The sequence below is a fragment of the Podarcis erhardii genome (assembly GCF_964252035.2).
Source record: "Podarcis erhardii genome assembly, chromosome: Z".
Lineage (NCBI taxonomy): Eukaryota > Metazoa > Chordata > Lepidosauria > Squamata > Lacertidae > Podarcis > Podarcis erhardii.
This window is the reverse complement of record NC_138504.1, coordinates 27,734,978-27,750,573: the sequence shown is the minus strand read 5'-3', so window position 1 is coordinate 27,750,573 and position 15,596 is coordinate 27,734,978. Positions and strand designations below refer to the sequence as shown.

At 43.4% G+C, this 15,596-nt stretch overlaps 1 protein-coding gene across 5 annotated transcripts in view; it reads right to left on the bottom strand.

The window, feature by feature from the left end:
• ARHGEF9 (Cdc42 guanine nucleotide exchange factor 9) overlaps positions 1–15,596 on the bottom strand; it is a 282,117-nt gene that overhangs the window by 148,421 nt on the left and 118,100 nt on the right. Inside the window, exon 1 of one of the 5 annotated variants that reach the window (XM_081846912.1) lies at positions 726–1,078. The exons of 3 other annotated variants lie outside the window; for them this stretch is intronic. In XM_081846912.1, the coding sequence (XP_081703038.1) occupies positions 726–755 (30 nt within the window). In that variant the 5' untranslated portion in view covers positions 756–1,078. Of the gene's footprint in view, positions 1–725; positions 1,079–15,596 lie in introns of those variants that run through there. One more of the 5 variants, XM_081846911.1, reaches the window with a different exon arrangement.

The window sequence follows — 15,596 nt, the reverse complement described above, 5'->3', positions numbered from 1 at the left end:
TTCAAAGAAGGGAGCACAGGATTGCTTTGCAAATCCTCGCGTTGTGGAGCTGTGCACTCTAAGAATCTGAAGGACCTCACAGCTGGGTGAGTGAAAGACCCCTCTTCCCTTTGCCCAAGTCATTCGCCACCAAATTGCACCGGAATGGAAACAAAGAAGAAGCGGCGGCAGCTTCTATTTTTAAGCTGCCTTGTCGTTCTATAACCCCTCAATACATTCCTCTGCCAGCACAAAGCTGGAAGACAAACCTTAAGGAACGCTCCTATTCCGAAAAGAAAATCTCCATTAACCTGCTACAGATCGCAAAGCTTTCACTTGCGCACAATCCTTTTAACAATAATGCCCCCCGCCGCCGCCGCCGCTCACAAAAAGTCCACCCCCCCGCCTTCTTTCCCTTGGGCAGAGACCTCACGGCAACTCTCTGCACCCGGGAAAGGGGATCCCTTCTCCACACACAAGCATCCTTCCTGAAACCCAACCTTCCTCCCCTCCACCTCCTTGCAAAAAACCAAATTCCGTTAGTGCCCCCCCTTCCTCCTCCACCTCCGCTTCGTTGTCTTTGAGGAGAGGATCCATAAAATGGCCACGGACCTATCGAAGCTATCCCCAAAGCAAAGAGAGACTCCTAAGCAAGGGGGATGAAAACGAGGACACCCAACTACTGCAGGCAGAAAGAGCAGGGTGGGGGCGGTAGGGGTGGGAGGCAGAGAGCTACCTGAACTCACCATGGCAGGTCCATTCCTGAGCCACTGCATCTTCTCTTTGGATGTCGTCCTCTTGGTTATTAAAAGGGGGAGGAGGGGAGAAGCCTGCCTGACGATGTCTGGAAAGAAAGAAAGAAAGAAAGAAAGAAAGAAAGAAAGAAAGAAAGAAAGAAAGAAAGAAAGACCCCCTCCTCCTCGCCTCTTGCCTAGTCTTTTCCAGCCCAGCAACTCAGGAAGGAGCAGAGATCAGCCGCCTCTTTGCTACCTGGGAAGTTATGGCTTCATTTGAGGAAGGAGCAGGATTCCCCTCTCTCCTCTCTCTCTCCTCCCCTCCTTTTCCAACTCTTTCTTTGGGTTCTTTCCCCAACCACTACCTGTGCTTGGGAAACTGGGTATGCTCAAGGGAAGGAGGGAGGGAGGAAGAGGGAACAGTGTTGACGTCCCGTCCCCCCTCACCGTGCGCGCAGAAAAGAGGGGTGAGGGTGTGGGGGACAGCAGAGACCCAAGTGGGGTTTGTAATGCTCTCTCTTTGTCTATGCCCCCTCCCCTTGGCTTTGCTGCTCCAGGGCTCTCTGCCCATCCACCCCGCACACCACAGCCTTTCTGCTAGGGGATCTCCCTGGTGTGCAGAGTCAGCAGATCTGCTTGTGTGCACACAGTTCACTGTTAAGCTTTCTGCTGACATTTGTGGAATGGCAAGAACTGGCTCTTAATGCCTTGTGGCACCCCCACACCCCTCTTTCCGCCTCCCACCCTTCCCATTTACCAGGGCTTCTCTAACTACAGTGGAGGATGTGCCTCACCATCCACTAATACCCTCCAACCTGTCCCTTTCTATAAATCTCCCCCCCCCTTTTTTTTTTGATGTGCCTGGATTTTAAGGCAGGAATTCCCTCCTCCCCATAACATTCATGCAAGATCACTATATGTATAGAAAGAGAGATGAGCAAGAGCAAGATAATAAATCTCCCCATTAACTCTAGAACTTATGGACGTCCAATGAACGTTGGAAGATTCAGGACAGATAAAAGGAAGGACTTCTCCATGCAGCACATATGGAACTCGCTCCCACAGGAGGCCTTGATAGCCACCGACTTGAATGATTTTAAAAGAGGATTAGACATTTTCATGGAGGATAAGGTTCTCAATGGCTACAAGCAATTACAGCTATGCTCTGCCTGCATGGTCAGAGACACTAGTGCTTCTGAATATTAGCTGCCGGAAACCACAGAAGGGGAAAGTCCTGCTCTTGTCTGCAGGTCCTTCTTGCAGTGGCAGACCTTGGAGTCTCAATTTTCAGCAGCACCATGTGCAATACCAAAATTTGACATGCCGTCCTGCCTCTTGCCTTCCATTGTACCTCATTGTTGCATTGCCCCCCGCAGGGACACTGAGACTTTATGCCCAGTGTGACTGAACCAGTTGCACTCCCCTAAATCCACCTCTGCTGTTTGCAGGTTCCCCACAGGTGCCTCGTTGGTCACTGTGACAACCGGATGCTGGACAAGATAGGCCATTGGTCTGATCCAGCAGGGCTCTTCTGATGTTCTTTGTATTCTACAACAACACCATTCTGCCACCCACACTATCCACCGTTGCTTAAATCTAGCTGAATGAATGAAGTCTGCCACATGAAGTAGGGACATAGGAATAAACCATATTCTAAATCAAGACTATTGGTCCATCCAGCTTTCATTGTCTATGGGAGAGACCATCCTAGAAGACCTACCTCCTGCCTTGCAGGCCTTTTCCCACCAGGCTTGGGAAGGCAGGGCCCAGACTGACTCCAACTACAAAAGCTGAGGCTGCTGAGTGGACTCTTGAGCTGGGGTATTGCTTAAGGGGTTTTGTTGAAGATGTGTGCTGTTGCTGTTATTGACATAGATTGTTTGTTGTTGTTTTTTGTATGTTTATTTTTTATCTTATGATTTATGGGGAAATTGTTCAATTTGGTTGTGTATTTTTGATGTTTTATTTATTGTTTATGACTACATGTAATTATGATGAGCATGGTTTAAACTGTGGAAAGGCAGTATAAAATTAAAATTATGTCTGTCTGTATGTATGTATGGCAAGCTTCCCCAACCTTCCCCAGCCCTTCAGAAGTTGTTGGGACTACAAATCCCAGCAGCCCCTGCCATCATGGACAAGAATCAGCAATGATCAGAGTTGGGTTGAGGAAGCCTGATCTAATGCTGATTGCCAGCAGGTCTAAATGGCTAGATATTATATTTATATACCTTTTAATGAAATTATACTGCTGCGGCATTCAAAAACACATTTTTAAAAGCAGCGATTTTACAACCCCACCTGCTTCCCTTCCAATAAAAAGTATGGCATTAAGTAAAAATAAAAACAAAAATTATTGTACAAAGAGATTTGTCAATGGGCTAACTCACACAAATGGGCAGTTTATTGCAATAAAAATTCTGCAAATATAAAAAAATGAAAAGAAGCAAACATCTGATAGGTTTGTAAAAAGCTTTGTAAAACTGTGCATTTTAGCTAAACGTTCCTACAAAGATGTACTGATATCATAGAATTCGAGAGTACTAATGCAAATGTAGGGAACATTTCTGAGCTGAGGATCACATTGCCCTGATGGAAAGTTGTAGTGGGCAGGACCAGCTCCAAAAGTGACTAGTCCTGCACAAAATTGCTTGACACACTCTTGACATGCACACACACAGAGCTGTTTCCCATGGAGACGGAGGCATATATTAAATTCTCAGACATTCTGTTCAAGAGTCACTTTCCATTTTATTCAATAACTTTGTAATAAATTGGTAAAGAAAACTCTCTGGCATCTTTTATCTGTCCTCATTGTGCAAAAGGCAAAATAACTTGGTAATCCCAGAAGAATGCAAATATCATCAATGTACAGGTGAGATGCAAGCCTTATCTCAGAGGGATTTAAAACCTCCAACTTCAAAATGCAATTGCACCCCATTAATTTTATGCACACAACTGCAAAATGCAAGTACACTTTTTACATATCTGCAAAGAATATGTCTACCTCTCTGCTGAGCCATTTCCTTTCCTGCTTTGATCTTCTTGCAGCAGACGTTGCTGTGGAGGTACATTTATCTTTTTAAGCAAATAAGGTGGCCAAGGGTTTCCCCTCATTCACAGACTTCCAGGACTTCTGGGAATGATCATGTACATGATCATTACCGGAAGAAGAGTGAACTTCACCTGGGGTAGGCTCACAAGGAGGGCCACCTCCTAAGATCTTAGTGCATGAGCAGGATATATCTTTCACATAGTGTCTTTTAGACTGTAACAGGAACTGTTTTTAAATTTACAGCACTTGGTAAATTTAAGGCTTATAATGCATGATAAATAGATGTTGATGGTGAAAGGAACAACAACAACAACAACAACAACAACACACTAGAATTGAATTGCATGCTTTGATTGTCTCCTCTGACCTTGCACAATGTTTTAAAAATGACAAAGAACAACAGCAATAGTCAATGTCCCATAATGCCTACAAACTAAAGCTTAGAACAATTGAGCAAATAGGGGGCCAGGATCGGCCCACACATGAGGGAAGGTGAGATGACCACCTCAGGAAGTAGAATCCACTGGAACAGCAGATCCTGTTGTTGATCTTTCTTCCCCACTTGTTCCTGTTGTAGATCGTCCCTAGCTCCTTCGTCGCTTGTGGGGAAGGGGACACCATTTTGGAGTCAGTCTCAGGTGCCAAAATATCTTTGGCCAGCCCTGATGGGGGCTGTGCTCCTCCCTTGATCCTGCTGTTCCTGTGCGACCCGGGGCAAATTCATGGTTTGGCTTAGTTGCCTTAGTATTGTGTCTGACCCTAGGCTTATGGTTTGTCTCCCCCAGACAAAACATGAGCAGTAAACCAAGAGCAAACCTTACGTACAGCTCATGGCATGTCGGGAACAAGACAAACCATGTGCCAAGATTCAGACATTATGGTCAGTCAAACCATGGCTTACCTCTGGGTATTGCAGAAGCAGTGTGAATGGGAGGGAAGCACAGCAGCCACAATTTCTGCTCCATGAACATGCATGTTTGCTTGTTAACATTAAGCCATGGTTAGACTTAGCATCATGTACTAACCATGTTAGTGTTGCCTTCATTTTCTACACAAATGGGACAGAGAAAACCACAAGTAAACAAGACCCAGGAGTCCTGTCTCACTGCCAGTTCCTCAGCATGGATTACTTTTGTATCCACAGACTATACCTGCTGGCGTTTATTATAATTATTTCTAATTTAAATATTGATGCTCGTTTATTGTTTACCAGATTTATTATTTTTTAAAGCCCCATTTCAGAAAAGGAACAAGAATGCCAGGAGTGCGGAAGCTTGGATAGAGATGTAAAGGCTGGAACCAGAGTTGCAGACTGACCATCAAATCCCTTTGCCAATGCAAACTGACTTTGAAAGGAGTGGAAACACTTTGAGGATTACACATGCCTGTACCAATAGATTTCAAGCTGTGCTTTGTTGGATACCCTGAATGAGAAGATTGGTTGTGGCGGACAAACATTATTGAGAGACAGGTTGCCCATCATTATTAACCTACCCATCTTATGTAAAGCCAGAAAGCAATGCTGGGTGTGTCTTATAATATATCCTCAGCTCATGCATAAATCATGCCCTGCCACCATAACAGATGAACTGAGTTGGCACCTTCAAACACAACCAAGAATCCTTTGTAATGTGCTGGAGTGCGGTGGCAGATGGTATGGGCTGCTTGAATGCTAACAGGGTCTAAGCAGGTCCTTCAGGGAAACAGAAAGGCATCCTTCCTGATGTGTAAATCAGGGGCACATTGGCAGAAGCTGGGAGATGCTGCAGGGCAGCTGACTCTCAATGACACTATGAGGAGTGGCTATGGTAGAAACAGCCTGGTTTGACCCAGAACATAAGGAGGGATCATGGTATGGTGAACAGATCTTGCTTCCCCATTAGGTTTCCAGTGGAGCCCCAAAGTCAGCTTGGCTCTTGCTCAGGGAAAAATATGCTTCTGCTTCCAGCTTCCAGCCTCAGCCCAAAAACTCTCTCATACAACTCTCACATACCCAGCTCCCCTTGGCCTATCATTCTCCACCTGGGAAAGGTCTCTATGGCTTTATTTGGAAATGCTAAATGATGGTACTTAACTTGCCAACCAAAGGCATTACAAAGGAACTGGTTTGTCTGGTTTGGCAGGCATCCCAGCCAGATGGGTGGGGTACAAATAAATTATTATTATTATTATTATTATTATTATTATTATTATTATTATTATTATTATTTCCTATTATACATTCTGCTCTCACAGATGCAGATTGCAGATTTGGAAGGGTCCCATGATATCATGAAGACTGACCACCCAAACTCCTAACAACAACAACAATCTGCATATAAAAAGTCTGTGCCCTGTGAAGTGCATGGAGATGAGACCTTTGTCAGCTTACCAAAAGTATAAGACAAAAGAAAACATCACTTTGTAGTACTGCTAAATATTTAATTCAATATATTCCTACATTCAGCTTTAATTTGGGGTGGGGAGGAAGCATTAATCTTCCTTTCCCTTTATTCATTCCAGAGAAGTCACTAAAAGCAATACTAAGCTTGGCCGTTGGTGTTCCCAAGCTTCGCACAGTTCTGTGGGTGCTTCCTTGGGAGTACGTCCCATTGACCTCAGTGTGGCTTAACATCTGAGTAAATAAGCTTTAGCGGACCACAACACCCTTGAGTCACATTGTGACTGCAGCCCAAGCACTGTCCATTCTACCTTCAAGGAGCTTTATTTATTCAGGCATTATACTTTGCCCTCTGCCTCACCAGCTCTCCTAAGGCCCATTTTATTTGCTAATATTCTTCACTCTCCTCCTTCCCCCTCCCCCAAAACACACACACACACGCTCCGACACCAGCATTTTCAACTCCCAAGCCTACTTTAATTAAACTTTGGGGTCCTGTTGCCAGGGAACACAGTTGGTTGCCAAGGCCCTCTTATTTTGCAAGTGAGAGTTAATAACCAGCGGTCAAATTAGACTCACAGCATAAAGAAGAACATGCCCCAGTTCACAGCAGCAACATGCCGGTCTGGGAAAGTGTTTTTGACAAGAAGATGCGAAATTGGGCAAAGTTGCATTTACTGGCAGGACCACTTTCTATTCTGGGGAAATGATGCCAGCAACTAACATACCACCTTCAGTTCTCAAGAAAAAAACAACTTCTTTTTTTTGCTTCCGGATTCATGGAGGCTAGCACCTCTTCCTTTATAAGTGAGGGCCATCCAGAAATCTTCATTTTTGTTACACATTTCTGATTTTATCTATGTATATTGTTGATGCCACCCCAGTCTCTGAGCAATGCAAGACTCCAGGGGTTCCAGGCATTTACCCAAGGTTTGTGTTTCCTTGGAATGAGAGGCAGTGGAAACTGTGGTGCCTTTATGATATATGGCTTATTTCCACATATATACAACCTGAGTCTACACTGGAGAGGCTCACAGCATTAACACTCCAAGAGGGTCTTGCTTCTCTCAGCATTGGAATCCAGTAGATATCAGGCATAGTTCTGCCTCCCAGCTGCCCAGCCTGCAGCCTGCCAGCTTCTAGCTTCTACATCACATAACTCTCAACCTTTGTCTTTTTAAATACCAGTGAGTTGAGGGAGGGAGCCCCACCCATATGCTTTCTGGTACAGAGAAACTTCCTTTGTTACCTTAATGGTCCATACATAGAGGGCTATTACCAAGAATTTTGTCTGGCTCTTTCAATCATTTGAATTGGTTTAATTTAATTCTTCTGGATCCAGGAATTAGAATGGGCTCAGGCATACAGCCTATTCTCCCACCCCCAAACTATCTATTATTATTATTATTATTATTATTATTATTATTATTATTATTATTATTATTATTATTTAAAAAATACATACTGCTTGATTGTAAGGAAAAAACCTTGAAGCAGTTTACAAAAATAATAAAACAATTTATTTTTTAAAACGTTTTTTAAAAAACTACTCCAAACGTTAAAAAATAATTAAAATCAACAATAAGCCAAAAACCAGATTAAAACACAAATCAATGCTTTGCGTGTCCAGATAGGATTGTCTAAATGAAGGTGCTTTTAGCAGGTGCCAAAAAGAGTACAGTGAAGATGCATACTTTGTATCAATTGCCAGGGAATTCTAAAATGTGGGTTCTGCCACACTAAAAGATTGATTACTTGCAAAACAGAGAACTAGTATTATGTGGCATCTTTAAGAGTTATCAGTTCCCCTCATGGTGGTAAAGGCACAGTTATACCCAGTGCTTTTTTCTGGGGGTACGCATGCCCCTAAACATTTTGTGAATCCTTGTACTGTTGTCCATTTATTGTATTTATTTTTCCCGATTTGAACGATAAAATGGTGATTTTCTTGAGTCAAAATGAGAGTACCCCTAAACATTTTTTTTTTTAGAAAAAAAAGCACTGGTTATACCTGATCACACTTTCAATAATATTTGCTGCTGCAAATGCTTGGGGGAGGAAATACCGTTTCACTTCCAGTCAGTGCATAACCTGTAACTTCCTGCTGAAATTCTATAACTTTTAATTTCACAAATGTTCAGGGTGGGTGTGTAGTGCTGCTTTTGTTTCACTATGCCCTCTACAGGCAACAATGATGTGGTAGCATTGGGGAAGCATTGCAGAATGAATAAACCAGAATAAATCCACCACTAATGAACTATCATTGTGCCAAGAACACATTGTGCAGAAGACACACACAATAGACCACCTGTCTGGAGGGGCCCCAGAACTCAGAATCCTTTGAAACAGTATGGCCACTTATATGCATCATAACAAATAATAACATGGATTTTCATAAAATATGCATATTATATGCATCACTATACTGGAACAACTTTGGCCAAGTAACCGGCACACCTGCTCAGTTTGCTGTCCAGGTGTTACTAACTGTGGATGGGTAACTTCAAGGCCCCTGCTTGCTCTCCTTTCTTACGGTTCTTTGTTTTCAAAATGGGCAGCTCTTCAGACAGAGGACTGTCATGTTCAGAGCCCTAGCAATGATGGTTTTGAGGTCTGCCATCAAAGGCAAGCAAAATATGTGGGCCTTTCTTTGAAGCATATGAGGATGTAACAAGCTGATTCTTTCTACTGACATAAAAATCACCTATTCAGTAGCAGGACCATATCCACACCATACCTTTAAAACACTATGATACCACTTTAAACAGCCATGGCTTCCCCCAAATAATCCCTGTTACCCTCACAGAACTACAACTCACAGATCTCCCTGTGAAGAGGGATTGATTGTTGAACCCCTCTGAGAATTGTATTCTGGTTGCTCCAAGCTCAGACGACATGGCTTTCACAAGCCACTTTCAAGTTCCTATAACAATAATTTAGAAACTTTGATCACTGTAACTAAACTATGTTTAGGCAGCTTTTTACTTAGGCAGCTTTTTCTACATACTGTATGGAAAAGCACATGAACCAGACTTCTGAACAGTTTGTAAGTAAACCAATTTTTAACTTGCTAAACGCGTGGTATTTTCCTGTGCCGGGGGAAGGGGGGAATTCTCACAAGGCCATATTTTAAATGTCTAACAGCCTATATTTCCATGCTTTGCTTTCCTGCATATTTCTACTGAGGTTCTCTCAGCAAAGAGTTCTTCCCCCAAAGTTGGATCTTGGCATCAAGGAATTCTCCCCCCCCCCCCACGTCCTGCACCAATGAAAACAACATACAAGATGCACTATATTTCAGAAATTTCCTAGCAAAATTTTTTACTTAAGTAAAAATTATATATAAATGTGTTATTAGCAGAAATTCACAGTGAAATGTTGATGAATTTTCATGCAGATTTTTTAATGCAAATTGTTGCAAAAATGTGGCTAACTGAATTTAACATTAGAAAAATAAGAAAGTGAGGGAACCGTAATTGACAGATCAATCCATCCCTAGTAATAAGTAACAATAATATTGCTGCAGAAAGCTAAGTGAAAGAATTTGACTCTCCTCTGCTGCAAACTAATGAACTGATTTCATTTTGAAGTTACATAAAGTGAGCGAGGAACAGTCTTCACCAGCCTGGTGCCCTCAATATGTTTTGAGTGGTTCTGAATGCTGTGCTGTCTGGGGCCAATGGAAGTTGTGGTCAAAACATCTGGAGGATACCAGGTTTATAAGGGCTGCTGTAAAATGCTACCTGGAGACTCCAACGAAAGGTTGGAGGCATCCTGGATTGGAACAAAATTCTCAAGCAGTTTCACTTCTCTTTAAATAAATGCACTTGAGAATCTTGGGAGCAGCCAGGTTATGAGCATGTGGAAGAGAATGTAAGTAGGTCTTCGAACTACCAACTTATCCTACAATTGAAAAGGCAGGTAAATATCCATTGTGACAGTGATTTTCACATTAGGATCCATGGAGTTTTGAAAATGCAAATGGGGTGGGTTACAGAAAGGAGTGTGCATACTTTCTATGTCTTTTAACCACAGTTTTACCTGGAGCAAGTAGAAGGTACTAATACAAGTATCTCCTTGACCTGAAGAGCTTCACCTGCTAACTGCTGCCCTTCAAGAAAGAGAAACAGGGACTGGTTAAAGATCTGACCATTCTGCAAAGGAAGCAGATACTTTTCCTCAGTAATTTTTAATAGCAGAAGGTGGGGTAACCAAATGACCTTGTGCGTGAGAATGTGTGTGTGCTTAAAGTACACAAGAATGACCCCACATTCATCTGTGAAATGAGACAGTAACAGTGGGCGTACTGTAAGTGGAGAAAAAACTGACTCAATTTCTGCCAGCTACTGGCACTGGCACAGATCTAAAGATGCAAATGTGGTCATGGTGACCTGGAGCAATATACTGTCCACAGAAATATAATTGCAATCTAATTCATCTAGACTTTTGAAGGGCACGTAATGCCAGCCAGAAGATGTAATTCACCACAGGTGGTGGGCAGAGAATTTATTGGTCAATGTAACTTTAAATGAAACCAACAAGGGACATAGTTTTGCTTGCATTAATTTTCCAGTTAGCCCTCAAAACACATGAAATGGTTTTATTTTTATTTATTGCACAATTGTCTTCTGCACTGCCTTCCTCTGCAGGGCTCAGGTTGATGCACATGTGGGTAATTTATCTTTGTCCTCACAATGACTCTGTAAGAGTCTGGCCCAAGTGAGAGTCTTTGGTCCAGTATGCTTCAGTGCTGAGCATGGATTGATGCCCCACCCCATCCAAGCCCAACAGTGTAGATACCATGCCTCTTACTCATCCTATTTTTAACTTGCCTAGTCCCCAGTGGGTTATTACTTAACAGCATAATGCATAAGAAGACAAAAGAGCCCTGCAGGATCAGGTCAAAGGCTCCTCTGGCCCAGCAACCTGTGCCTGTGACAATAATAAGAAATCCATTCATTCAGCATCCTGTTCTCAATGAGATGCCCATGAGAAACAGGGCCAGAGTGGACTCTCCCTACTTGGGCTTCCTAGCAACTGGGATTCTGAGGCAGCATACTGCCTCTGACAGTGAGGGTCGAGCAAAGCCACCATGCCTATCACCATGAATCTGTCTTTTAAACCCATCCAGGCTTTATGATGGAGTGGTCCTTCTGAACTAGCAGGACCAGGATAATATTCAGTGTCAACACCATGGCCTCGTGGTGTTTTTTAAAAAACAGAAGCATTGTCTTGTCTGATAATGCTTCTATTTTTAAATGGCTGCTAATCTTGCTGACTTTTCAGAAACTAGCAGGGCTTTTGTATAGTCTCTTGTCCATCCACATATTGCTGTTTAACCTTCTGCCTGGCCCTCAATGTGATTTAAATAAATAAAGTGTGCCCATTACACAGATTAAAAGAGCAGCAAAAAACAACCACAAACAAACAAACAAACCACAGCTGGGTATCATATTCTCCTATTGCTAGGAGAGAAAGAAGCTTTCCTCAAAAACAGTATCCATCGCACTGGGAGTTCCCAACTCTTAGCAAAACCGTGCTCCTTTTGTTATCCCTTCTTCAAAATTCATCAATATTCCATTTGGGCTCATTAAAAACTGCACTCTTTTCAGTGCTTTGTCATTTCCATCCCATTCAGACAGTGTCTGACTCTGGTTATGTAGGTAGCTCTGCACCTGCATGGGCTAAGTGGAGAACTGTAGGTAAGATATATAGACACCAAATATGCATGGAAAGATGCCATTTCAAGTGAGTTCCAAATAGTTTCGTTCCAAAGTTTCCCTCTTCCCCAGCATAGGAAAGGACCACACACTGCTAAGTTAGAAATGGTTTACTTATAAATTCTCCAAAGATCAGATTCATGTGCTTCTCCATACAGCATTCAGAAAAAGTTGCACAGGCAGTAAAATTTAGCTTAGTTACAAAGTGGTGAAAGTTCCTACATTATCAGTATAGGAATGCAAGAGTGGCTTGTGAGAGCCATGAGGTTGAGCAGGAGCAACCAGCTCAAACCTCTTCATGCACAGAGCTTTTCAGTTAGACTGGGGGAGAACAAAGGCTTGATTGCCTAGTTTCTCCCAAGGTGAGCGGAAGTGGACAAAGCACAGCTTACTTTATAGCATTCACCCCTTCATGTATTAATTAAACTTAAGCATGTTGGTTATATGAGGTTGGTTATACCAGAAGAACCAGTGTGGTGCTTGGAAGTGGGTGACGTGAGTTCAGGACCCCACTTGGGTATTAGGTTTGACAAATGGATAAAAGCTTCTTGGAGCAACTTCCTGGGGGACACAGGTGTGCGGCAAGAGGTAAAGTGGGTAGATGTGCCGCCTTTCCCTAGGAGACATCACTGAGCACACCTCCTCCTCTGAACTCTCTTGTTGTGTCCCATCAGGCTGGGCCCCCAAGCTCCCATCATCCTTCATAGGCTAGGAAGCGAATGTCCCTGGGTCTCCTGCCTCATCAGATCTAGGAGGTTCTCCATCAAGTGGACTCTGCTGCATAGTCACATTACCCCTTCTCCCACTTCAAGTCCTTGTCTTCAGGTGCCTCCATCCCCTACTCTGAATCAAAGGGAACCATGAGAAACAGTAAGGCCTCAAGCACTGTGTTTGGTCCCCAGCCTGAGTTTCCCCATTGTACAATATGAGTAGGGTATGAGGGCCTCCTATTGCCCTCCTAGAGTGACAGCTCCCAGAGTGGTTTAACAATCAATCCCCCTCCACAGGGAACTCTGGGAATGGTAGCTCTGTGAGGGAAGAAGAAGAAGAAGAAGAGGAGGAGTTTGGATTTGATATCCTGCTTTATCACTACCTGAAGGAGTCTCAAAGCAGCTAACATTCTCCTTTCCCTTCCTCCCCCACAACAAACACACTGTGAGGTGAATGGGGCTGAGAGACTTCAAAGTGTGACTAGCCCAGGGTCACCCAGCAGCTGCATGTGGAGGAGTGGAGACACGAACCCAGTTCCCCAGATTACGAGTCCACCGCTCTTAACCACTACACCACACTGGCTCCCAATTAGCAGGGGTCTCCTAACAACTTTCAGCACCGGATTGCTTTGGCTGTTTGAAGTGGTAGCATAGTGCTTTAAAGGCATGGTGTGAATGTGGCCTCAGATTAAAAGGGGAGAGAAGGATCTGCCATCTTTTTAGGCCAGTTAACGCATCGTGTCATAATAAATGAGTTAGGCTCTGGTTGGTGGCTCCATCTCATTTCAAGGGGATTGGGGATTAACAGTGACTAAAGTGAAGAGCGTGATTCAGAGAATTGCCTATATGCTCCTGCTCATTTATGGATTTCTGCATTTCCACTGTTCAGCATCCCCATCCACAGAGTTATTTGCATTTCTACTAGCGCTAACAAAAGACACTGCCAATCATTCCAGATTAACTTCTAACTGGAAAAAGCCATTTTGTAATTTATTAGCATAGGCTCAGCAATATTTTCTATGGCCAAATTGCACACATGGTTCTAAAATAATGAATCAGAGTGGAAGTGGGGGTGCCCAGATGAGATATTTGCATGAATTTTTTGAAATGGTCCACTTCGGGTTGCCTTGGCCTTCAAACAAAGCTATGTAATTCATGCAAATGACTCTTATTCGAAAAGGGCATTTAAGCCATGCAAATCTGAATAATAAACATTTATTCTTCTGTTGAACACCCTGAAAGTACCCAACACATAATTAGAATAAAATAATGGAAACAGTTCTTCCTCATCGTCACACACACAAAAATATACACAGGCACAATAGGTATAAATGGATGCACAGCACCCCAGTGAGAGAGGGGGAGAACCCAAGAACATCAGGAGCCAGCTGTCTGTGGTTGGCTGCTTCCTAGCGTGACTCCTGATCTGTCTTGCCTCTTTGCAGAATTGAAGCCCTGACTGAACAGTCCCCAACAACACCTGACTAGGTCATCAAGCTTTGTTGGTGACACCAAAGAGGCTTTACACTTTGGGGTGGTGAGAGGATGAGGGCCTGTTCCCCTGCCAAAGAGAACAGGGGACTGCCTGCACCTAGCATCAAAATTGCACTTTATTTTTACTGGTATAGGTGCAGGTAGGTACCAGAAGTGCATCTGCACAGTTCAAGCTGGTGTATCAGCTGCACCCACATTCATTGAGATGTCTGATTTGGCAACAGTAGTACACGCCTTAGTTACATCCTATTTGGATTGTTGTAACATACTCTACGTGAGGCTGCCTTTGAAAAGTGCTCAGAAACGTCTACTGGCTCAAAAAGCAACCCAAAGATATAGGGGGATAAATTATGGCTCCCACCAACTTCCATGGGGGAAGCCATGTGCTTTAAATCTGTAGTGTGTATGTGACCCATGGGCAGCAAACTGGGGTAAAAGTAACAAATCTGTTTCAGTCAGATCAAGATGAAGAATATGTTTTGCAATCTATGTAATGAAGAAAAGGCTATGTTCAGAAATGCTATTTTGAGAGAAAATATATTAAGATATATATTTAAATGTGGGTTTTAAAAAATGATGTATTCAAGGGTAACTGGAATGGAATGGACTTATGGTTGGGCAAATAAGCAAGAGATCAGGACCAGAAAAATAGGCTGATTCACTCATCCCTAGTAGTGCCAAGTTGAGCATAAACATCCCTGAGCTACCAGCACTACTCCTCAAAAAAGATGGGGAGCTCCTATATCCCACCTTCCCATAGCCCTTGTCAAGGGCTAGCTGAGTCCTTAGGTGCTGTGACCCAGCCGGAGAGAGCTCTAGCCCCAAATCCCTTGGTTCAGAGCAGCTGCTGACTAGCCTTTGTCTAGTCATCCATCTGACAATTGGCCAGACATTGTTATGCAGTGGGAAGAGCCTTAATCCCTCTATGACAAGAGGACCTGAAAGAGACAGCACAATGAAGCTAAAACTCTGCTAGGACCTGAAAGAGACAGCACAATGAAGCTAAAACTCTGCTAGCCTGGCATATTCATTGTCAAGAAGTCTCACCATGAATGATCAGGCAATGGATATGCAATGGAAAAGTGCAGAGGGTGAAAAGCGTCATTCAGGAACAGAAGCCATCTCATTATTTAGTGGAGCTCACCAAGATTACAGCAATATAGCTCCAGGCCATATAGACTCTTTCCCACCACCCTTCATCTCTCTCACTATTTCTATTCCTTCTTCCCGTCCCTTTTCAGCCTGGGGGCTGCCTTCCCTTGACCAACATCATTCTGGGGGCCACCTACCAGAGTGGGAGAAGCCAGAGGTAAAAGTGGGTGGGGCAATATGTGTGACTCTTGTCTTTGTACAGAAGGCTACATTCCAGCCATGCGAAAGCTGTCCACATCTCCATCCTCCATCCAGGCAAGCAAGAGGCATTGACTAAGTTCAAGGGAACACACTGTTTTACTAATGCCACCAGCTGGTTTTAGCCAAAGACAGAATCCACTTTACAGTTATCACTCAATTCAGTTATCACTC